Source organism: Coregonus lavaretus, assembly GCF_964263955.1.
Source record: "Coregonus lavaretus genome assembly, chromosome: 4".
In the NCBI taxonomy this organism is placed as follows: domain Eukaryota; kingdom Metazoa; phylum Chordata; class Actinopteri; order Salmoniformes; family Salmonidae; genus Coregonus; species Coregonus lavaretus.
Genome location: NC_139991.1, coordinates 36,177,153 through 36,201,824, shown reverse-complemented (window position 1 = coordinate 36,201,824; position 24,672 = coordinate 36,177,153). Strand labels below are relative to the sequence as shown.

The 24,672-nt window shown below is 42.0% G+C and overlaps 1 protein-coding gene across 1 annotated transcript in view; it reads right to left on the bottom strand.

Annotated features, from left to right (window-relative positions):
• Window positions 1–24,672, bottom strand: part of col27a1a (collagen, type XXVII, alpha 1a) — a gene marked incomplete at both ends in the record, with an annotated part of 366,083 nt that overhangs the window by 6,871 nt on the left and 334,540 nt on the right. Inside the window, 9 exons of the mRNA XM_084160593.1 lie at window positions 3,828–4,046; window positions 8,411–8,520; window positions 8,670–8,838; window positions 8,973–9,029; window positions 9,238–9,264; window positions 11,650–11,676; window positions 11,804–11,821; window positions 13,248–13,283; window positions 13,377–13,430. Coding sequence (XP_084016719.1) covers window positions 3,828–4,046; window positions 8,411–8,520; window positions 8,670–8,838; window positions 8,973–9,029; window positions 9,238–9,264; window positions 11,650–11,676; window positions 11,804–11,821; window positions 13,248–13,283; window positions 13,377–13,430 — 717 coding nt within the window. The remainder of the gene's footprint in view (window positions 1–3,827; window positions 4,047–8,410; window positions 8,521–8,669; window positions 8,839–8,972; window positions 9,030–9,237; window positions 9,265–11,649; window positions 11,677–11,803; window positions 11,822–13,247; window positions 13,284–13,376; window positions 13,431–24,672) is intronic.

Genomic DNA, 24,672 nt, shown 5'->3' with positions numbered 1-24,672 from the left:
TTCCAAATCACGTAAAAATGTATCTGACGATTTATGCATACGTACTTTGAATGGTGCCCTGATCGTGTCCCCTCTTATACTGTAATATCTGGGCATCTGTATTGACGAAAAGCTATCTTTCAAAAAGCAAGTTGTTGAGTTAGTTAAGAAATTAATAACTTCTTCCATAGGAACAGGTCCACTCTTACATTTCAAAGATGGCAGCATGTCAGTCTTTCTCTGTTGAAGTGTTTGTTGTCCAGTGTTTGTAAGTCAAATCTGACTGTTTTAAAGTGCCTCTACCAAAACTTTTTACAATTGTAGAGGGCAGAAATATATTTTATACATTGAAAGGCCAAGACCAATGCATTTTTTATTGGGACACCCAAGCAGGTCACCAGTGCTGGAAACATCTGCCTTACAATCAACGGCCAGGCCATCCAACTGTCCTCGGTCATCTCCAACCTAGGAGTCAAGTTTGATCGTTCTCTGTCCTTCGATGCCCACATAAAACATATATGTAAAACATAATTTTTCCATCTTAAAAACATTGCCCGGGTCTTACCATCACTCTCAAATCAAATCAAATTGTATTGGTGGCGTGCACATTTTGCAGATGTTATCGGTGGTGCAGCGAAATGCTTATGTTTCTAGCTCAAACAGTGCAGTATACCTAACAATACAAAAAATACTGATCTTTAACAGTCTGATGGCCTGGAGATAGAAGCTGTTTTTCACTCTCTCTGTCCCAGCTTTGATGCACCTGTACTGTGTCCGCCTTCTAGATGGTAGCGGGGTGAACAGGCCCTTGCTCGGATGGCTGAGGTCCTTGATGATCTTCTTGGCCTTCCTATGACACCGGGTGCTGTAGCTGTCCTGGAGGGCAGGCAGTGTACCCCCAGTGATGCATTTGACTGACCGCATCACCCTCTGGAGAGCTCTGCGGTTGCGGATGGTGCAATTGCCGTACCAGGCGGAGATACAGCCCGACAGGATGCTCTCTAAGGTGCATCTGTAGAAGTTTGTGAGGGTCTTATGGGCCAAACCAAATTTCTTCAGCCTCCTGAGGTTGAAGAGGTGCTGCTGCACCTTCTTCACCACACTTTCTGTGTGGATGGACCATTTCAGGTTGTCAGTGATGGGCACGCCGAGGAACTTGTATCTTTTCATCCTCTCCACTGCGGCCCCGTTGATGTGGATGGGGGCGTGCTCTCTCTGCTGTCTCCTGAAGTCCACGATCAGCTCTTTCGTTTTGTTGACGTTGAGGGAATGGTTATTTTCCAGGGCCCTCACCTCCTCCCTGTAGGCTGTCTTGTCGTTGTTGGTAATCAGGCCTACCACTGTTGTGTTGTCAGCAAACTTGATGATTGAGTTGGAGATGTGCGTCATGGGTGAACAGGGAGTACAGGAGGGGGCTGAGCACGCACCCTTGTGGGGCCCCCATGTTGAGGACCAGAATGGCGGAAGTGTTTTTGCCTACCTTCCCCACCTGGGGTCAGCCCGTCAGGAAGTCCAGGACCCAGTTGCACAGGGCGGGGTTCAGACCCAGGGGCTCGAGCTTAGTGATGAGCTTGGAGGGCACTATGGTGATAAAGGCTGAGCTGTAGTCGATGAACAGCATTCTTACATAGGTTTTTCTCTTGTCCAGATGGGATAGGCAGTGTGCAGTGCGACGGCGATTGTGTCATCTGTTTATCTGTTGGGGCAGAATGCAAATTGTAGTGGGTCCAGGGTGTTGGGTAAGGTGGAGGTGATATGATCCTTAACTAGCCTCTTAAAGCACTTCATGATGACAGAAGTGAGTGCTACGGGGCGATTGTCATTTAGTTCAGTTACTTTTGCTTTCTTGGGTACAGGAACATGGGGGGACTTGAAGCAAGTGGGGACAACAGGCTGGGATAGGGAGAGAGTGAATATGTCCGTAAACACTCCAGCCAGCTAGTCTGCACATGCTCTGACGTCGCGGCTTGGGATGCCGTCTGGGCCGGCAGCAACGGTTAACATGCTTAAATGTCTTACTGACGTGGACCACGGAGAACGAGAGCTCACTGTCCTCGTGAGCAGCAGTGGCCCGCATCGGTGGTTCTGGGTTTTTGCTTGAAGCGGGCAAAGAAGGTGTTTAGCATGTCTGGGAATGAGGCGTTGGTGTCCGCAACATGGCTGGCTTTCCCTTTATAATCTGTGATTGTCTGGAGTCCCTGACACATATGTATTGTGTCTGAGTCGTTGAATTGCGACTCCACTTTGTCCCTGTACTGTCATCTTGCCTCTTTGATTGCTCATAGCTGGTCTGTTTGTACACCTTGCCGTGGATAAATGTGGTGGTTCGCGCTTTCAGTTTTGCGCGAATGCTGCCATCTATCCACGGTTTGTGGTTTGGATAAGTTCTAATAGTCACAGTGGGAACAACATCCTCAATGCACTTCCTGATGAACTCCGTCATCGAGTCAGTGTATACGTCAACACTTTATTGTCCAGGGACTGAACGTTAATGAGTAATATACTCAGAAGCGGTGGATGATATGCACACCTCCTGAGTCTGATTAGGAGCTCAGACCTTATTCCTCGTCCGGTGACGGAGCAGCCCCGGGATGAGTGGAATTGCCTCTGGGAGTTCAAACCAAGGATCCAATTCAGGAAAGTTGAATTTCTGGTCGAAATGCTTTTGAGTGACCGCCGATCTAATATCCAAAAGTTATTTTCGGCTGTAGGTAATAATGCAAGAAACATTCTGATCAAATAATTTAAGAAATACCACAAAAAATAACAAAATACAGTAAAGTTGTCTAGGAGCTAGAAACATGCAACATAGCTAGCTAACTTTACCTCATCTGAGAATAATGTTAGCTAGCAATTAACTTGGTGGAAGAATTCAACATTTTGTGTGCTGAACTGGTTAGCTGGTTAGCAAGTATGGCTGGCTGGCTCAGTCAGCTAGCAAGCTTAGCTAGCTAGCTAGCTAATGTTGGACAAATCATCCTAGCTTTCGTGACATTGTCAAACTTCAGAAATACTGCTCATTGGTGCACAAAACACCATGTAAAATGGTATGACTTCCTCATCAAATGTCTACATTATTTACAGATGTATTGTTTTAACATTGATTAATTCAGCCTGTTTTAGACTTTGTTACGTCACTTGATTATGATTCTATCAATTTTTTGGCTGGAATGGAATGTTCGTATACTGTATATTTGACTGTGATATTTGGTTGTCTCACTATGTTTTTTATTTTATTTTTACTAGCTATCTTAAGATGAATGCACTAACTGTAAGTTGCTCTGGATAAGAGCATCTGCTAAATGACTAAAATGTAAATGTTTTACATACAGATCTCATATTACTATATTGATTAATTTCCTAATGTTTTTTTATTTTAATATTGATGTCACAATGTATCATTTGTACAGTTCTTTACAAAAAATATATAGTTATTTGTAGATGTGACTGTAGTACCTAGAAGTACTACTTATTTCTCTGAGAGTGAGTCGGATATATAGTGTTTTGCAAAATAAAACATTATTTGTCTCTCTGAAATGAAGAGTGTGATAGATTTCAAGCAAATACATGTCTGCCATTGAACAACCCCATGCCATGATAAATAGTGAAAAAACACATCAATCTCTTTAATAAGTTATTTTAATGTTAAAAGCTAATTGACCATTTCTGAAGTGGTATATAGCGTTTTGGAAAGAAACTCTTCATATGGAGGGGAGTATATTTTCCATACCCCTAATGGTTAGAATCAGGGGTAGGGTAGTGTAAACTGATCCTAGATCTGTGGTGAGAGGCAACTTCTACCTCAAGCTCAGAGAGTACACTTCACTGAGAGAACATGGCAGCCGTACCCAACAGGAGTCCTCGATGACGTGAGGCTCCATCTCTCCACCTGCCTCAATGATCTCCCCGCTCCATGCCCTGAAATGCACAGCCCCCTGTGAAGGAGGCTGGTCCTCAGAGGTCCTCCAGATAGGTACGTTCAGGCAGTGGATGGTCACATGCTGCACCGCCTCTGAGCTCAAGATATGCAGGAAGTTCATCTGGACGTGCCCAACACTAATCTCCAGCTGCATTGCCAATAAAGAGGATGAAAGTTGCTCAAAACAAATATTACAATATATCATAATATATAAATATATATGCCATTTGCCAGACACTTTTATCCAAAGCGACTTACATTCATGCCTGCATACATTTTACGTATGGGTGTTTTTTTTTAATGTAGGTAGAATTTTTTTTTTTACATTTGCTAATGTTAAGTTTCTGTTCAAATGTTTGCATGGACTTGCTCCACAGCCCCGATATAAACAAGTGACTACACTACAGTCTATAGGCTCACATTCTCGGGGAGCAGCAAATGGTTACTATAGTGTTCCAATATGAAAAACATGAATTCACAAAGAAAGTGACAAGCTGGTTTAAAGAACATCAAGAATGCTACCATGTGTGATTATTTTGTAACATGTTTTGTTTATTCATTTTGTTGTCTTTTCTTTTTCACTTATTTTAAAGCACATCTATTGATTCATTTTTCAAATTAGGGCAAGCTAAAGCATAATGGTGCAATGCATATGTTGATACTTCAATGTGTCAATGTTTTATTTGTACCTGTCCCTAACAAATAAATAATTATTATTATTAAATAGGTGAGAATGGGACAGTGCTTATCAGTGAAGAAATCTTTGTACTGATAAATGGCTAAGTTAGTGGAGCGAGCAACATGGTAAAACATTTTTGTCCCACTAACCAGGTTTCCATCTAACCTTTTTATGCGAGTAAAGTACATGTTGGATAAAAAATGTAATGGCAGGCCTGATGAAAACAATGTCTGTAAACTTTCCCTTTTTGTTTACAAGCCGCTACTTCATAAACTTCCGTCAGGTATAGAATCCTGAGTTGCCTAACCCGTTCACGGGATTGGTTAACTTTTGAGGTTCCTAGGTTCTCCACCGAGCTAGGTAAATCTGTTTTTAGTTTTAATACACCAAATTGCTGAACAAAAATTCTAAATACATTTAATCTTGATGTTCTGGTGCTGTTCAGGCAATTTCAAGTATTGATTGGGGACTTATTTGTGGAGGAATGTAACTGTTTTTCTGGATGATTTGTGATGTCTTATTTGTGCTTTCCATGACTGTATCTTTGTATTTTTATGTGTATATGTTTGGATATAATGTATGTATATATTTATGTTGTGTATATACAGGGCACGTTTGTAAAAGAGACCTAGGTCTCAATATATTTGCCCCCTCCCCCAAAAAAGCTAAAATAACATAAAAATGTTGACAAAAAAAGTACGCTAGACAAGGTGGGATATTTTTGTGCCGGTAAAATGTATTATCCGAGAAATGTTGGAAATGCTTTTATGAGCAAATATTGATATAATAACCATCATATCGAAGTACACTTGGAGTCACACAATAACATGTTGTGTGGTCCTCCACACGACGACTAGTCGGGAAAACATGCAGTTTATTAGGCTACAGATTAAATAAATTATGTTGAACTTCACAGGGTGGTGAAAGTGCAAGGTGATGAGCTCAATGATGCTCCTTTCCAATAAATAGTGAGGGTCTTATTCTGGTGACATGATCATCGATGCTTGGCTGGCGTTTGAAAACATTTTTTATCTCGCTCTTTTGTCCATAATAATATCATAATGTAAACTGGCTAGAGTGCACGTGCCAATATGAGAGTGGGCACATTCGCTATATAAGGCAACATAAAAAAAAAATAATAATAAAAAAAATGCGATGGAAACCCATTTAAAATGTATTTTTATGTGCACTACGTCATTACGCACAACTTTTTATCTGCAACAAGTAAATTTGATGGAAACACATCTTTGGTGGGAAAATATGCATATTGTTTTCATGTGGATTTTAGACTATTCCCTTTCCCACCTGGACGAAAGGAACACCTACAGTGGGGAGAACAAGTATTTGATACACTGCCGATTTTGCAGGTTTTCCTACTTACAAAGCATGTAGAGGTCTGTAATTTTTATCATAGGTACACTTCAACTGTGAAAAAATCCAGAAAATCACATTGTATGATTTTTAAGTAATTAATTTGCATTTTATTGCATGACATAAGTATTTGATACATCAGAAAAGCAGAACTTAATATTTGGTACAGAAACCTTTGTTTCCAATTACAGAGATCATATGTTTCCTGTAGGTCTTGACCAGGTTTGCACACACTGCAGCAGGGTTTTGCAGCAGGGATTTTGGCCCACTCCTCCATACAGACCTTCTCCAGATCCTTCAGGTTTCGGGGCTGTCGCTGGGCAATATGGACTTTCAGCTCCCTCCAAAGATTTTCTATTGGGTTCAGGTCTGGAGACTGGCTAGGCCACTCCAGGACCTTGAGATGCTTCTTACGGAGCCACTCCTTAGTTGCCCTGGCTGTGTGTTTCGGGTCGTTGTCATGCTGGAAGACCCAGCCACGACCCATCTTCAATGCTATTACTGAGGGAAGGAGGTTGTTGGCCAAGATCTCGCGATACATGGCCCAGTCCATCCTCCCCTCAATACGGTGCAGTCGTCCTGTCCCCTTTGCAGAAAAGCATCCCCAAAGAATGATGTTTCCACCTCCATTCTTCACGGTTGGGATGGTGTTCTTGTGGTTGTACTCATCCTTCTTCTTCCTCCAAACACGGCGAGTGGAGTTTAGACCAAAAAGCTATATTTTTGTCTCATCAGACCACATGACCTTCTCCCATTCCTCCTCTGGAACATCCAGATGGTCATAGGCAAACTTCAGACGGGCCTGGACATGCACTGGCTTGAGCAGGGGGACCTTGCGTGTGCTGCAGGATTTTAATCCATGATGGCGTAGTGTGTTACTAATGGTTTTCTTTGAGACTGTGGTCCCAGCTCTCTTCAGGTCATTGACCAGGTCCTGCCGTATAGTTCTGGGCTGATCCCTCACCTTCCTCATGATCATTGATGCCCCACAAGGTGAGATCTTGCATGGAGCCCCAGTCCGAGGGTGATTGAACGTCATCTTGAACTTCTTCCATTTTCTAATAATTTCGCCAACAGTTGTTGCCTTCTCACCAAGCTGCTTGCCTATTGTCCTGTAGCCCATCCCAGCCTTGTGCACGTCTACAATTTTATCCCTGATGTCCTTACACAGCTCTCTGGTCTTGGCCATTGTGGAGAGGTTGGAGTCTGTTTGATTGAGTGTGTGGACAGGTGTCTTTTATACAGGTAACGTGTTCAAACAGGTGTAGTTAATACAGGTAATGAGTGGAGAACAGGAGGGCTTCTTAAAGAAAAACGAACAGGTCTGTGAGAGCCGGAATTCTTACTGGTTGGTAGGTGATCAAATACTTATGTCATGCAATAAAATACAAATTAATTACTTAAAAATCATACAATGTGATTTTCTGGATTTTTGTTTTAGATTCCGTCTCTCACAGTTGAAGTGTACCTATGATAAAAATTACAGACCTCTACATGCTTTGTAAGTAGAAAAAGCTGCAAAATCGGCAGTGTATCAAATACTTGTTCTCCCCACTGTACGTGAGAATGCTGTTCGTTAACTACAGATCAGCATTTAACACTATAGTGCCCTAAAAGCTCATCACTAAGCTAAGGACCCTGGGACTAAACACCTCCCTCTGCAACTGGATGCTGGACCTCCTGAAGGCCGCCCCCAGGTGGTAACGGTAGCTAACAACAACATCTGCCACGCTTATCCTCAACACGTGGGCCCCTCAGGGGTGCGTGCTTAGTCCCTTCATGTACTCCCTGTTCACCCACGACTGCGTGGCCACGCACGACTCCAACACCATCATTAAGTTTGCCAACGACACAACAGTGTCCTGATCACCGACAACGAAGAGACAGCCGATTGGGAGGAGGTCAGATACCTGGCAGTGTGGTGCCAGGACAACAACCTCTCCCTCAACGTGAGCAAAAGAGCTGATCGTGGCCCCTGGACTAAACAGGATGGCCGATCACGCCCCCATTGACATCGACGGGGCTGTAGTGGAGCGGGTCGAGAGCTTAAAGTTCCTTGGTGTCCACATCACTAACAAACAATCATGTTCCAAACACACCAATACAGTCGTGAAGAGGGCACGACAACGCCTATTCCCCCTCAGGAGACTGAAAAGATTTGGCATGGTCCTCAGATCCTCAAAAAGTTCTACAGCTGCACCATCGAGAGCATCCTGACTGGTTGCATCACCGCTTGGTATGACAACTGCTCGGCATCAGACCGCATTTCACGGTAAGGTCTACACCTGTTGTATTCGGCGCATGTGACAAATAACATTTGATTTGATTTGAAACTCTGTTGCCAATTGAATGGAAACCTAGCTACTATTCATTAAATACTGCGGTATCATATATTCAGTGTGACTGGTTGTAGTATGACTGGTGTATGACTGGTGATGTATGACCGGTGAGGTCTGCAGTACCTTTGACACTGTGACAGGTTTTAGGCAGGTCTGCCCTCCTCCTGTAAAGTTACAGGTGACCTCTATTGTATCTGAGGAGTAGCCCCGGTTTGGGTCAATCCAATAAGTGCCTAGGGAGAGAAAAGAGTCAGTCACTAAGCACACTCTTTCCCATACTTCTTCTCGCTCTTGTGTGCACATACAGTACATGCATGCATGCATGCAAGCAAGCAAGCAAGCAAGCAAGCAAGCACAAACACTACAGTATCTGTCCTCTCACCATCGTTCATTTTCTGTTCACAGCTGTGGAGGTCCCTGCAAATGCGGGCGGGATTGTCCCTGGTGCCCAGTGGATTTTTCAGGCTCTGGATCAGGTTACTGAGGTAGTGGAGGGTCTTAATGATCTCTGTAACCTGGTCCAGCATAGGCAGGTCCATAACTGGCCAATTCTACACAGAGATAGACAGAGAGAGAGAAATGAATTTGCATTCATGCAGCAGTAAATCAAAAAACATGAATGGTTGATTATACATGAGAATAAATGGCTATGTACACAGCTTATTGACTGTCTGATGGTACTGACCTCAGTCCTGAGTGGGGTGTTTGAGTCTATAAACACCTGAAGGGAACCGTCCTGTTTCTGAATAAGAAAATGGCACAGACAACATACTGTAACATAACACTGTTATAGGACGTACTGTATAGGAACCCAACATGTTTGGTGCTGTAGTGATGACCATACTCAATAGTCACATAGTTGATTATGGCCATAGTCACAGTAGCTAATGTTTTGTGGAAAAGTCTAGTGTATTTAGTGTATTGAAGAGATAACAATAACAATAACTTACAAATGACAGAGGGACACCAGGAGGACCCTAGAGAAAAAATAGAACAACCAGTCAGGAGGAATAACGCTATAGATCACCTAAGTAACACAGATGGAGTATGGCTCCATCACAGTAGGATTGCAGGAACTATCAAGAAATTAGCCCTTATGAAGGACTAAACATGCTATGTAGTCCTTGATTCGTCCCATCCGAATTGTTCGGTTGGAAGTTTCCTTAGGTTGTTCTGCGTCCACAATGTACCTTTGGCACAATATTCCCTTTTTTTGTGTGTATATAAACAGCTTTCGTGTGTGATAAAAAAATGATCAGTCACAATAGTGGCACGTGATGCTACTTTCCAACATGCTAAGAGCAGGGAGTTTTGAGAATGCACTGTGAACTAAGCTGTTTTTATGAAAAACTGGAGCCCTTCAAAACTGAATTTGAGAGCAAATTAGGGTAAAACGTTACTTGACACCCAGTGTCATAAAACGTTATCACCATGTCATAATATTGTTAGACTCCAGGTGAGCGTAAATGGATGCGTGTCGGAACCAGAAAAAAGGAGAATAATCGTTATCAGCGCGCTTGCCTTTACTGGCTCAAATAGCAGACCAATCAGCCTGTTACCAACCCTTAGTAAACCTTTGGAAAAAATGGTGTTTGACCAGGTACAATGCTATTTTACAGTAAACAAATTGACAACAGACTTTCAGCACGCTTATAGGGAAGGACATTCAACAAGCACAACACTTACACAAATCACTGATGATTGGCTGAGAGAAATTGATGATAACAAGATTGTGGGGGCTGTTTTGTTAGACAAGATTGTGGATAAAGAGTTACCTGTCTAACAGAACACAGAGGGTGTTCTTTAATGGAAGCCTCTCCAACAAAATCCAGGTAGAATCATGAATTCCCCAGGGCAACTGTCTAGGACCCTTACTTTTTTCAGTCTTTACTAAAGACATGCCACTGGCTACCACAATGACTGAAATGACAGCAACACTTAACAAAGAGCTGCAGTTAGTTTCAGAATGGGTGGCAAGGAATAAGTTAGTCCTCAATATTTCAAAAACTAAAAGCATTGTATTTGGGACAAATCATTTACTAAACCCTAAACCTCAACTAAATCTTGTAATGAATAATGTGGAAATTGAGCAAGTTGAGGAGACTAAACCCTGGATTGTAAACTGTCATGATACAACACAGTAGCTAGGATGGGGAGAAGTCTGTCTATAATAAAGCGCTGCTCTGCATTCTTAACAGCACTATCAACAAGGCAGGTCCTACAGGCCCCAGTTTTGTCGCACCTGGACTACTGTTCAGTCATGTGGTCAGGTGCCACAAAGAGGGACTTAGGAAAATTGTAATTGGCTCAGAACAGGGCGGCACGGCTGGCCCTTGGATGTACAGAGAGCTAACATTAATGTAAATCTCTCCTTGCTCGAAGTGAAGGAGAGATTGACTTCATCACTACTTGTATTTGTGATAGGTATTGACATGTTGAATGCACCGAGCTGTCTGTTTGAACTACTGGCACACAGTTCGGACACCCATGCATACCCCACAAGACATGCCACCAGAGGTCTCTTCACAGTCCCCAAGTCCAGAACAGACTATGGGAGGCGCACAGTACTACATAGAGCCATGACTACATGGAACTCTATTCCACATCAAGTAACTCATGCAAGCAGTAACATTAGATTTAAAAAACAGATAAAAATACACCTTATGGAACTGTGAAGCAAATATAGACACATGCATACACACGATAACACGATAAATAACTTGTAGAAAAGAATCTTTCTGACACTGTCATGAAGCATTTTGGCCATCCTGTGTCAATTTACTTGGACTAAGAAAATACACTTTATGACACTGTCAAGAAGTATTATGACCATTATAATCATATAAGCCAGATAGGCCTATCTCGTACATGCCCTTATATCAGTCATCAGTCAAAAAGAGGGTGTCTTGTCCTGCTCCTGAAATCTGCTCCTGCATTCATCCCAGTCATCAGCAACAGAGCATTGGGGTAGATACATGTCGGACAATAATGTGTGCGCAATTACAATGATCATTTAATATGGTCCATTTCCCAAAAACGTATACAACATAAACATACTGTTGACACGTAGGCTATGGTGTAATGGAATGTTTTTCCTTGTGTGGCAGGTTTTGTGTATTTTGACACTCTTATGTAGGTATAATAACCAGCCATAAAATAATGCAATATATGTCACAACAGATCTAAATATGTGTCATGACAGTGTTATAACCATATTATAAAACAGGTTATGACAAGTTATGTCAGCTTTTATGACATGGTTATAACGTGTTATGACGCTGGGTGTCAAGTAAAGTGTTACCCAAATTAGGTTAACGCACTAACAAAGTATGATAGGTTGTGTTAGAAAGGTGAAGACTTACTGGAGGTCCCGGGGGTCCTGGAAGCCCCTGTGAAACAACAAAATCACAAAACATCTAAATCCGGTAAAATTATAAATGCCTTTTGTCAGCCTAACATTGGAGTGTTTTTAAATCAGTTTAATTATTTAAAACATCCTGCAATGCAAACACATACCGTTGGTCCTTGTAATCCCTGTTGATGAGAGAGAGGGAAAGAGAAGAAATACGTAAATTCTGGGTACACTCAGGATTTTTTTTTACCTACAGTAGGGGTACCCTGCTTGTCACGGAGGTGGGACCCTGTAATGTACGTCAATATAATACCTTTAGTCAGAGGTATATCATATTACCCTTATAGTTTGTACTTTCAAAGAGGTGTACCTCTTGGGTGACAAAATAGCACCTTTCTCACAGGTACAAAAGTGCACCTACAGAAATGGTACACATTTGCTTTTTTAGGGTACCACTACATCCCTTTTTATTAACTTTTATTGAACCAGGGAAAAACACATTGAGACCTAGGTCCATTTGCAAATGTGCCCTGGGAACAATACAAAATAAAATTATACACAATTTAAAACACACAATTAAATAAATAGCAAATATTATATACACAATAAACAATCAAACAAAACAAACACATTTAGAAATATAAAAATCCCTAGCCTTTCTCCTTAACTGACCCAGAGACAACAACACATCCAAATGAAACGTTACTTGGAGATTATTCCACATGATAGGGGCCTGGTAGGAAAAGGTACTTCTTATTTTTTCTTAATTTTTTACAACATGCTAAGAAAAACAGTTAGACATTGTAATGAAAATGTTGACTCAACAACATTTGATATTAACAACAGCTTTTTTATTGTCTCATGCTCTTACATAAGCCTTTAAAAAGACTACAGAGCTGGAAGTGGACAATACCCCAAAAACATGACCGCATTGGCCCTGTTCGGTATTCTGTGGGCACGGGCTAGCCCACACCCAACAAGGGCTAGCCCCACCAGCCTAACATGGGCTGGCCCACAGCAGCCTAGCACAGGCTAGCTAGCCCACACCAGCCCAACATGTGCTAGCATATGCTGGGCCAATTGTTAGGTGGGTAACATAGCATTGGCCGAATGGGGAAGCCCACACTGGCCCCTAATGTGTTAGATGGGGTGAGCGTTTTATTCTGTTCTACTTGATAATGTAGCGGCGGGGCTCATTAGAATATTTGGGGCGTGGTTTGCATTCAGTTATTTTTGTACAACTGTTACTGAGAGTGTCATCCCAGTTTAAGGAAGATTGAGATTGTACACTGCCATTACAGTAGTCTTAATAAAGGCTTGAGTAAGTTCATTTGACGTATAAAAGTATCTTACATAGTAACTACTATGTTGATTTTTGGATACAATGCTGATCTGTTAAAACTCATCAATTGTCATAAGGTTGGGCCAATACCATGAGCTCATATTAGGAGCCAAATGGCCCTCACCAGAGGAGGGCTGCCTCACCAGAGGACCAAAAGCCTCTTTATTGGAGCAGACTGAATCAATGAAGTGAAACAATACTAAAATTGAGCCTGGATTCCAGAGTAGGTATAGTAGTTAGGGGGGTTTGAGCACTGAAATACCTACCATCTCTCCACGGCTCCCCTTGTCTCCTTTAGGGCCCTGAGGAGATATGTGTACAGTCAGAATGATGAAGGCTAGCAAGCAGCCTTACCTAAATAAATATAGTTTAATTGATATGGGCGAAATACTTACTGGACTTCCATCGGGCCCAATAATCCCCATCGGACCCATAACTCCACCTCTGCCCTGGAGATGGAAGGAAAGAGGAAAAGATTGATGAGTTCACATGAATCTATAGCCCTGTTTATATCTGGTGCTAACATGCGTTAGCACCAGATGTTCCTGATCTTGCCCACATTTTTAGACTGGTGTAGACAATTAAAATACTCATCTTCCTGACCACCTCCAGAGGTAGTCGGGGATGCATTGTGTCTGGATTTCTTACAAGTGTAGACAGATCTAGACAGTAAAACCATTTAAATCATAATTGAGCCCTACAGACGAAGAACCGTGTGTGCCTTTTACATTTTTATTATTACATTTTTTTACTCACAACAAATACAAACATACACATACAAATACGAACAACAACTTACAGACACACACACACAACGACTACATCTCATCTGCCCAGCTCCATCCCTATGGTCTACATTATTGTTTGCCATGTGGCATTAAATTGTACCAATTCGTTTTTCTCGGTCGCCCAGGCTATTTAAATATTTCAATAATAAATCATTTGGTTTTTCCATTGTGTTACCGATGGCGGATTGATTGATTTCCACGATTTTCATACGTTTTTTCAAGATGAGTGAGGAGAAGAGAATCGTCCAGCCCATTGGGTATCTCACTACACCACCATATGCCATGTCTTGAAATCAGTGGCGGCTCCTGAAGAAATTCTCAGGAGGGGCAATTTTTCTGATGATTTAGGTGACCTACACACATTTTAAAAAAGATATGTCCAGCAACAACATGAAGACAGGGGCAGCATATAAGTCAATACCAGAAGCATTTATTGACTGATCTGGGGAGATGGATTCCAGTTTCTGTGACAGATTATAAATAATCTCTGATGCCTTTGTTATATTAGCTTTTGGTTGAATGTACTGTCGTAGTAAATATATAATGTTATAGCTTGGTCTGACTAAAATCTTGTGCATGACCCATTTTGTGTTGGGCCTTTGTATTCAATACAATGAACAAGAGTCCTATCTTGTCAGCCTTGTCAGCAGGTGGCTAAGGATAACACCCACGCCATAGGTCTCTCAGTTCTTCCAACTCACGAGTTCTTGCCCTGAGGACACACACACACACACCCACACACACACACACACACACACACACACACATCATCACTGATAAACACACACACACACACACACACATCATCACTGATAACAAACACACACACACACACACACACACACACACACACACACTGATAACAAACACACACACACACACACAAATCCTCTTCTCTTAGGCTGAACATCTGAAGACAGAGAACCCGACTCAGAGCCAATGCAACAGTGACACTAGCCTGGAGGTGACCTCGCCCAACTCATCAGGACCAATCAGAAGATCAGAACTACTAGATTCAACCTACTTCATTTTATTGTATAAAATGTCAGCACACAATGTTTAGGGGCTCTTCTGATAAACTCCCTACGAGTTTGACGAACGGGTCCGTGCACGCGATTCCAGATATCTTTACCTCTGAATAAACTGCCTTATATTATACAATTATCCACCTTGTCCAAAAGTCTCTACTTGGTCTCCGTTCTCCAGTAAACTTGTTTTATCAACAATAGTAAGGTTCAATGACACAGAAAGCAGTTCAATGTCGGGGTACAGAGTCGCTCTCTTACCAGGATCGCGGTCCGCTCTGACCAGGGTGAAGCCGGCCGGCTCCACCTCTCTGTCCGGGACTCTGTCATCCAGCCAAGTCTCCCAGCTGTATTGGGATTCCGCTGCCAGCAGCGTTTTCATTATTTAGTCCGTTCGTAGCGGGTATGTACACGATCAACAAGAACAGTCCAAAACCGAAGATCAGTCCAAAGCAGAATGTTTGCAGAATGTTTGTAAACTAAGTCTACAAATTAAAAACATAAAATAACGCCACACTGCAGGTCGCAACATAGACGCTGCTAGCCGCCATTGTCTTAGTTACGTTCAACGTTACGTCACGTATGACGAAAGCGCGTAAGTGCATGCCCACAGACACCCATAGAGAATGTATTGAAAGCTTTGAAATGTGAAAAAAATAGATTTTACATGACAGGCTATGAGAGACTTCTGGGCGATTTTCAACCTGACTGAAATCGCCCAAAAAACGGGCGGGGCCATTTGAAGCACGACTTTAGCCTGATTTGACATTTAGTGGCTGGCAGATCAGACGTGAACACTGATAACTGCTGTTGCCGTGATATAATTGATTAGAAAAAAAATCCCTTCCTTTTCCCGTTTGGCAGTGCGTCGCCCATATCGCCCTATTGAACAAGCCGTCCCTGCTTGAAATATGCAGACAGACGGATTAAAAGTAAGTTTACAATGTAATACTTCTGACAGCCAACTTTCTAGCTCCGCCCATAATTTGGGGACTCGATTATTGAGTCGTTGTTAGTTTTATACCTTAAGACATGACTCTGCCGTTGTGCCTTTTATATTTTCAGATTAGTGATGTTTTTAAATATCATTATCTGATGACTGTAACATCAAGAGTTGTGAACAGACAAAGAAGTAGATAGTAGAGGTTGTGTCATTTCAGGTGGTGTAACATTCTAACTCCAAATTATTTATATTGTTTATACAAATGCAACTGCATCAGCTGCTCAAAATAATTCCAAATGGAGATATTGTTCTTCTTCTGTAAGGCTCAATTATCCTGCCCTCTAAAATCATTGAGAGGTGGCACCATTGACTTATGGCGTCAGTATGTCTTAAAATAAATCTTATTTTGAAAAAATAAATGTTTTGCATACAATGAAATCTGGTCACAATGTGGACACTGTGGACAAATAGTGATTGGATAATAATGATCAGATAAGGAAACCCACATGTTAGCGCAAGGTGTAAACAAGGCTTATGACATGTGCGAGACAGTGACCAACATATTTTTCCGCTGGGGAAGTTTTTATTTTTTGCACTTGCTAAACATCTCCTGAGTAGTTTTGAAGAAACTTGTGTGTTACTACTGTGGTCTAAAAATAGCTGTTTATATTCTGAGCAACTTTATGAATTGATTATTTAATATCGTCTGAGATGCCCAGAGATGGGAAAGCTGCCGCGGTCATCCCCCTCTTCAAAGGGGGTGACACTCTAGATCCAAACTGTTACAGACCTATATCGATCCTACCCTGCCTTTCGACGAAAGTATTTGAAAGCCAAGTTAACAAACAGATCACCGACCACTTCGAATCCCACTGTACCTTCTCCGCTATGCAATCTGGTTTTTACGAGCTGGTCATGGGTGCACATCAGCCACGCTCAAGGTCCTAAACGATATAATAACCGCGATTGATAAAAGACAGTACTGTGCAGCCGTCTGCATCGACCTGGCCAAGGCTTTTGACTCTGTCAATCACTGCATTCTTATTGGCAGACTAAATAGCCTTGGTTTCTCAACTGACTGCCTCGCCTGGTTCACCAACTACTTTTCAGATAGAGTTCAATGTGTCAAATCGGAGGGCCTGTTGTCTGGACCTCTGGCAGTCTCTATGGAGGTGCCACAGGGTTCAATTCTCGGGCCGACTCTATTCTCTGTGTATATCAATGATGTCGCTCTTGCTACTGGTGACTCTCAGATCCACCTCTACGCAGACAACACAATTTTGTATACATCTGGCCCTTCATTGGACACTGTTAACAAACCTTCAAACGAGCTTCAATGCCATACAACACTCCTCCAACTGCTCTTAAACGCTAGTAAAACTAAATGCATGCTCTTCAATCGAACGCTGCTTGCACCCGCCCGCCCGACTAGAATCACTACTTTCGGCGGGACTGACTTAGAATATGTGGACAACTACAAATACCTAGGTGTCTGGTTAGACCGTAAACTCTCCTTCCAGACTCACATTAAGCATCTCCAATCCAAAGTTAAATTTAAAATCGGCTTCCTGTTTCACAAAAAAAGCCTCCTTCACTCATGCTGCTAAACATGCCCTCGTAAAACTGACTATCTTACCGATCCTTGACTTCGGCGATGTCATTTACAAAATAGCTTCCAACACTCAACTCAGCAAATTGGATGTAGTCTATCACAGTGCCTTCCGTTTTGTCACCAAAGCCCCATGCAGTGAGGGGAAAAAAGTATTTGATCCCCTGCTGATTTTGTACGTTTGCCCACTGACAAAGACATGATCAGTCTATCATTTTAATGGTAGGTTTATTTCAACAGTGAGAGACAGAATAACAACAAAACAATCCAGAAAAATGCATGTCAAAATGTTATAAATTGATTTGCATTTTAATGAGGGAAATAAGTATTTGACCCCTCTGCAAAACATTACTTAGTACTTGGTGGCAAAACCCTTGTTGGCAATCACAGAGGTCAGATGTTTCTTGTAGTTGGCCACCAGGTTTGCACACATCTCAGGAGGGATTTTGTCCCACTCCTCTTTGCAGATCTTCTCCAAGTCATTAAGGTTTCGAGGCTGACGTTTGGCAACTCGAACCTTCAGCTCCCTCCACAGATTTTCTATGGGATTAAGGTCTGGAGACTGGCTAGGCAACTCCAGGACCTTAATGTGCTTCTTTTTGAGCCACTCCTTTGTTGCCTTGGCCATGTGTTTTGGGTCATTGTCATGATGGAATACCCATCCACGACCCATTTTCAATGCCCTGGCTGAGGGAAGGAGGTTCTCACCCAAGATTTGATGGTATATGGCCCCGTCCATTGTCCCTTTGATGCAGTGAAGTTGTCCTGTCCCCTTAGCAGAAAAGCACCCCCAAAGCATAATGGTTCCACCTCCATGTTTGACGGTGGGGATGGTGTTCTTGGGGTCATAGGCAGCATTCCTCCTCCTCCAAACACGGCGAGTTGAGTTGATGCCAAAGAGCTCGATTTTGGTCTCATCTGACCACAACACTTTCACCCAGTTCTCCTCTGAATCATTCAGATGTTCATTGGCAAACTTCAGACGGGCATGTATATGTGCTTTCTTGAGCAGAGGGACCTTGCGGGCGCTGCAGGATTTCAGTCCTTCACAGCGTAGTGTGTTTCCAATTGTTTTCTTGGTGACTATGGTCCCAGCTGCCTTGAGATCATTGACAAGATCCTCCCGTGTAGTTCTGGGTTGATTCCTCACCGTTCTCATGTTCATTGCAACTCCACGAGGTGAGATCTTGCATGGAGCCCCAGGCCGAGGGAGATTGACAGTTCTTTTGTGTTTCTTCCATTTGTGAATAATCGCACCAACTGTTGTCACCTTCTCACCAAGCTGCTTGGCGATGGTCTTGTAGCCCATTCCAGCCTTGTGTAGGTCTACAATCTTGTCCCTGACATCCTTGGAGAGCTCTTTGGTCTTGGCCATGGTGGAGAGTTTGGAATCTGATTGATTGATTGCTTCTGTGGACAGGTGTCTTTTATACAGGTAACAAGCTGAGATTAGGAGCACTCCCTTTAAGAGTGTGCTCCTAATCTCAGCTCGTTACCTGCATAAAAGACACCTGGGAGCCAGAAATCTTTCTGATTGAGAGGGTGTCAAATACTTATTTCCCTCATTAAAATGCAAATCAATTTATAACATTTTTGACATGCGTTTTTCTGGATTTTTTGTTGTTGTTATTCTGTCTCTCACTGTTCAAATAAACCTATCATTAAAATTATAGACTGATAATTTATTTGTCAGTGGGCAAACGTACAAAATCAGCAGGGGATCAAATACTTTTTTCCCTCACTGTATACTACCCATCATTGTGACCTGTACGCTCTCGTTGGCTGGCCCTCACTACATACTCGTCGCCAAACCCACTGGCTCCAGGTCATCTATAAATCACTTCTAGTCAAATCCCCACCTTATCTTAGATCATTGGTCACCATAGCAACACCCACCCGTAGTACGCACTCCAGCAGGTATATCTCACTGGTCATCCCCAAAGCCAACACCTCCTTTGGCCGCCATTCCTTCCAGTTCTCTGCTGCAAATGACTGGAACGAACTACAAAAATCTCTGAAGCTGGAGACACTTATCTCCCTCATTAACTTTAAGCATCAGTTGTCAGAGCAGCTTACCGATCACTGTACCTGTACACAGCCCATCTGTAATCAGCCCACCCAACTACCTCATCCCCATATTGTTATTTACATTGTTACTTATTTTGCTCATTTGCACCACAGTTTCTCTATTTGCACATCATCTTCTGCACATCTATCACTCCAGTGTTAATACTAAATTGTAATTATTTTGCACTATGGCCTATTTATTGCCTTACCTCCATAACTTACTACATTTGCACACCTTGTATATAGATTTTCTATTTTCTATTGTGTTATTGACTGTACGTTTTTGTTTATTCCATATGTAACTCTGTGTTGTTGTTGTTTTTATCGCACTGCTTTGCTTTATCTTGGCTAGGTCGCAGTTGTAAATGAGAACTTGTTCTCAACTAGCTTACCTTGTTAAATAAAGGTGGGAAAAAAACAACAACAAAAAAAACTACTCTTTGGTAAAAATGTGTAGCACTATTTTAGAGTATTCTTAAAAATATTTTAAGATCTTTTATGCATACTGGCCTCGACCTGGGTTCAAATAGCTTATTTTTCTTTCAAAAGAGACGAAGGTACCAGTGGCGGTTCTAGACCATTTCAACTGGGGCCAGTTGTACTGTTAGAGGGGCCAGTTACATTAGACATTATTGTTGTCATGTTGTTTTCTTCACTGCATTGCAGGCATTAATAGGCAAAATAACATGTTTATAATCATTCAACAATTTATTATTTGCATTTACATTACATTTTTACATTTGCATTACATATTCACTTTTAGTTACATCAACTGTATTCTACGTTTTTTGTGGTTTCTTGCTAAAAAGATCAGCAAATTCATCTAGATTCAAGGCCTTTGCCCTCCTTGACTTTACATTTAAGTCATTTAGCAGACGCTCTTATCCAGAGCGACTTACAAATTGGTGCATTCAATACTTAATACACCTAAATTGCTTAATCTCTCATCTGACATTGTGGACCTAAGATACGTTTTCACCAGCTTTAGTGCAGAAAAACTCTGTTCACAAGAAGCGGTACTAACAGGGATTGAAACAGCTATTTTGCACAGTTTAAAGAGCTCAAAGAAAGCGTCTTTATCTTTTTCTGAATCTGACCTCTGACCTACTGTACTGAGTACACAGTCTCCATTAAATTGAGAGCTTAGCTTTTTTGGTCCTTTTGCAGGGGGCTGTATTGCAGTATCACTTTGCTCACCTGTGTTTAACACTTCATTCCATAGGTCATCAAAAAATGACTCATCCCTGTAGTCATTCAAAGTTTGAACTAAGGCTTCAACTAAATCAACAGCCTTTGACAGGTCAAGTGATGAAGACTGTAGCATATCTGATAGAAATGTTGCTTCTCCAAAAACGTTATGTAGTGTAACAAGGCACACAATGAATTGTAAATCTATCTGTGCAAGCAGACCTCGTGCCTCAACAGATCTGTCACCGTTGTGTTCTTGGACTATGTCTTGCAGGACTCGCTTAACGGCAGGCAATCTATCCATAATAGTATGTAGAACCATATCGACATGCCCAGCGAGTGTCACTTAGTCTCTGAAGCTCTCTAGGTGCACCTGGGTACATCTCTCTTTGTACGCTAAGCCATTTTTGATGCACATATGACCCAGATGTGAAGACATAGTCTTTCTAGTAACGAGAAGAACTGTCCTACCTCAGGGACAGCTTTGACTGTATCCACTAAGTTTAGACAGTGTGCACTGCAGTGGATGTAAAAGGCATGCTTTGCTTGTTCTTTAATGCGTGCTTGGACGCCTGAATGCTTGCCACTCATAACTGAAGCACCGTCATATGCTTGGCCTACTAGGTTGTTTTTGTTTTTGTATTCAAGACCATGACTTTCTAATACAGTGAGGGAAAAAGGTATTTGATCCCCTGCTGATTTTGTACGTTTGCCCACTGACAAAGAAATTATCAGTCTATAATTTTAATGGTAGGTTTATTTGAACAGTGAGAGACAGAATGACAACAAAAAAATCCAGAAAAATGCATGTCAAAAATGTTATAAATTGATTTGCATTTTAATGAGGGAAATAAGTATTTGACCCCCTCTCAATCAGAAAGATTTCTGGCTCCCAGGTGTCTTTTATACAGGTAACGAGCTGAGATTAGGAGCACACTCTTAATGGGAGTGCTCCTAATCTCAGCTTGTTACCTGTATAAAAGACACCTGTCCACAGAAGCAATCAATCAATCAGATTCCAAACTCTCCACCATGGCCAAGACCAAAGAGCTCTCCAAGGATGTCAGGGACAAGATTGTAGAGCTACACAAGGCTGGAATGGGCTACAAGACCATCGCCAAGCAGCTTGGTGAGAAGGTGACAACAGTTGGTGCGATTATTCGCAAATGGAAGAAACACAAAATAACTGTCAATCTCCCTCGGCCTGGGGCTCCATGCAAGATCTCACCCCGTGGAGTTGCAATGATCATGAGAACGGTGAGGAATCAGCCCAGAACTACACGGGAGGATCTTGTCAATGATCTCAAGGCAGCTGGGACCATAGTCACCAAGAAAACAATTGGTAACACACTACGCCGTGAAGGACTGAAATCCTGCAGCGCCCGCAAGGTCCCCCTGCTCAAGAAAGCACATATACAGGGCCGTCTGAAGTTTGCCAATGAACATCTGAATGATTCAGAGGAGAACTGGGTGAAAGTGTTGTGGTCAGATGAGACCAAAATCGAGCTCTTTGGCATCAACTCAACTCGCCGTGTTTGGAGGAGGAGGAATGCTGCCTATGACCCCAAGAACACCATCCCCACCGTCAAACATGGAGGTGGGTACATTATGCTTTGGGGGTGTTTTTCTGCTAAGGGGACAGGACAACTTCACCGCATCACAGGGATGATGGACAGGGCCATGTACCGTCAAATCTTGGGTAAGAACCTCCTTCCCTCAGCCAGGGCATTGAAAATGGGTCGTGGATGAGAATTCCAGCATGACAATGACCCAAAACACATGGCCAAGGCAACAAAGGAGTGGCTCAAGAAGAAGCACATTAAGGTGCTGGAGTGGCCTAGCCAGTCTCCAGACCTTAATCCCATAGAAAATCTGTGGAGGGAGTTGAAGGTTCGAATTGCTAAACATCAGCCTCGAAACCATAATGACTTGGAGAAGATCTGCAAAGAGGAGTGGAACAAAATCCCTCCTGAGATGTGTGCAAACCTGGTGGCCAACTACAAGAAACGTCTGACCTCTGTGATTGCCAACAAGGGTTTTGCCACCAAGTACTATGTCATGTTTTGCAGAAGGGTCAAATACTTATTTCCCTCATTAAAATGCAAATCAATTTATAACATTTTTGAAATGAGTTTTTCTGGATTTTTTTGTTGTTATTCTGTCTCTCACTGTTCAAATAAACCTACCATCAAAATGATAGACTGATCATGTCTTTGTCAGTGGGCTAACGTACAAAATCAGCAGGGGATCAAATACTTTTTTCGCTCACTGTATGTGTATGATTTTGTCAGTAAGCCCTGCTCCATCTAGTCGATCAGCTGATTCAAAGTGGAGAAAGCTCTTATGGACAGCTCCACTGAAATAGTACCTGAGTACTAGAGATATCTGATCCTTTTTTTTTTTTTTACATCTTTTGTTTCGTCTGCCATTATGCTAAAGACCTCACTGTCTTTCACTTCTTCTATAGTTTTTGTTCGAACCATGTCTGCCAAACAACTCAGAACCTCATTCTGAATCCGTTTGCTTGTGTATTATGAATGGAAGTCAACCTTTTTTTTTCACAGTTGTGTCATGCTTAGCTATTGTTTCTAGAATTGCCATGAAGTTCCCTTTATTATCAGACTCTGCAGACTCATCGTGTCCTCTTTGTGCAATGTTTTGTGTGGCTGTAAGTAGTAGTACTTCTCCTATTGTTTTAATATAGTCCCGATTTTCTTGAACCTGTTTGTTGTGTTCCTTGTTTAGGGCATTTACCAGTGTTGCATTACTTTTTACAGCTTTCTGATAGTCTCTCCATGTAATCATTGCTTGTTTGTGCCACTCAGACCTTGCATGAATTGCAAATCCCCCCTCTTTGTAAGTTGCCTTCTTCCAGTTGTTAAAACCCAATTTTGAATCAAATACAGTCTCAGACTTTGGGAGGGCTAAAATGTCTGCAGGCGTAACAAAACACAGAGTCAGATTTTTTCGAATATTCAAGCCAGGGGTGGATGTGGTACCAGGCCGCCTTGAAGCTCCTCCTCCTGTCCCCCATCAGTTCTTGGGTACATGTTCATCACTGGCTGCACCGGTGGGTCCTCCCGGGATTTGCTGATATCTGTCGAAGAAAAAAAAACTATAATTAAAAGTATCTATTTGGGTAATTTTAGACACATACCATAGCCATCAGACAACTTCTGAAATCCATCTGATATCTATATCACAAGCCCAATAGCATGTTAAATGAGATCATTCACTTCAATCATAAACTGACACATTTCTATACACCATATAAACTGACTAATTGCACTGCTTTACAAGTAACCACAGATGTATTCAACATCACAAACCTGATGGTCCACTGCTTGTGGACGAACATGGCTCCTCTCTTGGTTTCTCACTCTCAGCCTCTACGTCCCCCTCAGCCTCTGTCTCTCCATCTGTCTCACTTTCCTGCTCTACTATGCCTTCACTCTCAGTCTCTCCAATGGACAAGTCTTCCTGCTCTCTCTCTACAGGCTCTCTGCTCTCTCCACACCTGAACCCTCTGGCTCTGTCTGACTTTCTGCCTTGTCTTTTCTTTGGAAGAAGGACATGATATCCTTTTTTCTCTTCATTTTGGTGAGAACTATAGAGCAAAAGCAATGGGGACCAAGCTTATTAAATAATTTACTGAAAATAACTGACTTGCTAGGTAGCTAGCTTTCATGTCTAACCTTTTAACGTTATAATGCGTTTACTGAGTGTGGTTTAAGTAAAAGCACTCAGCACCATGCATTTTTGATCAAATATTATATCCTTTTTCATATTGCCATACATTTTCGATGCCTGACTGTTAGAATTAGCTACAAAACTAAACCAAAAACAATGCAAATTAATACATAGCCCAGGATTCAAGCCAATCCATTAATTAATTCACAAAGAAAGTAACAAACGGCCAGGTTAACATTAGCTGATCTAACGTTACACTTCTGTCATGCATTTAATAGTTAACAAATGTTACAAATACAATATATAAATTTTTTTGCTCACCTCTCTTTATTTCCTTCTTCTCGCTTGAACGATATTATTCGCGCCGAATTTCTTTCAACT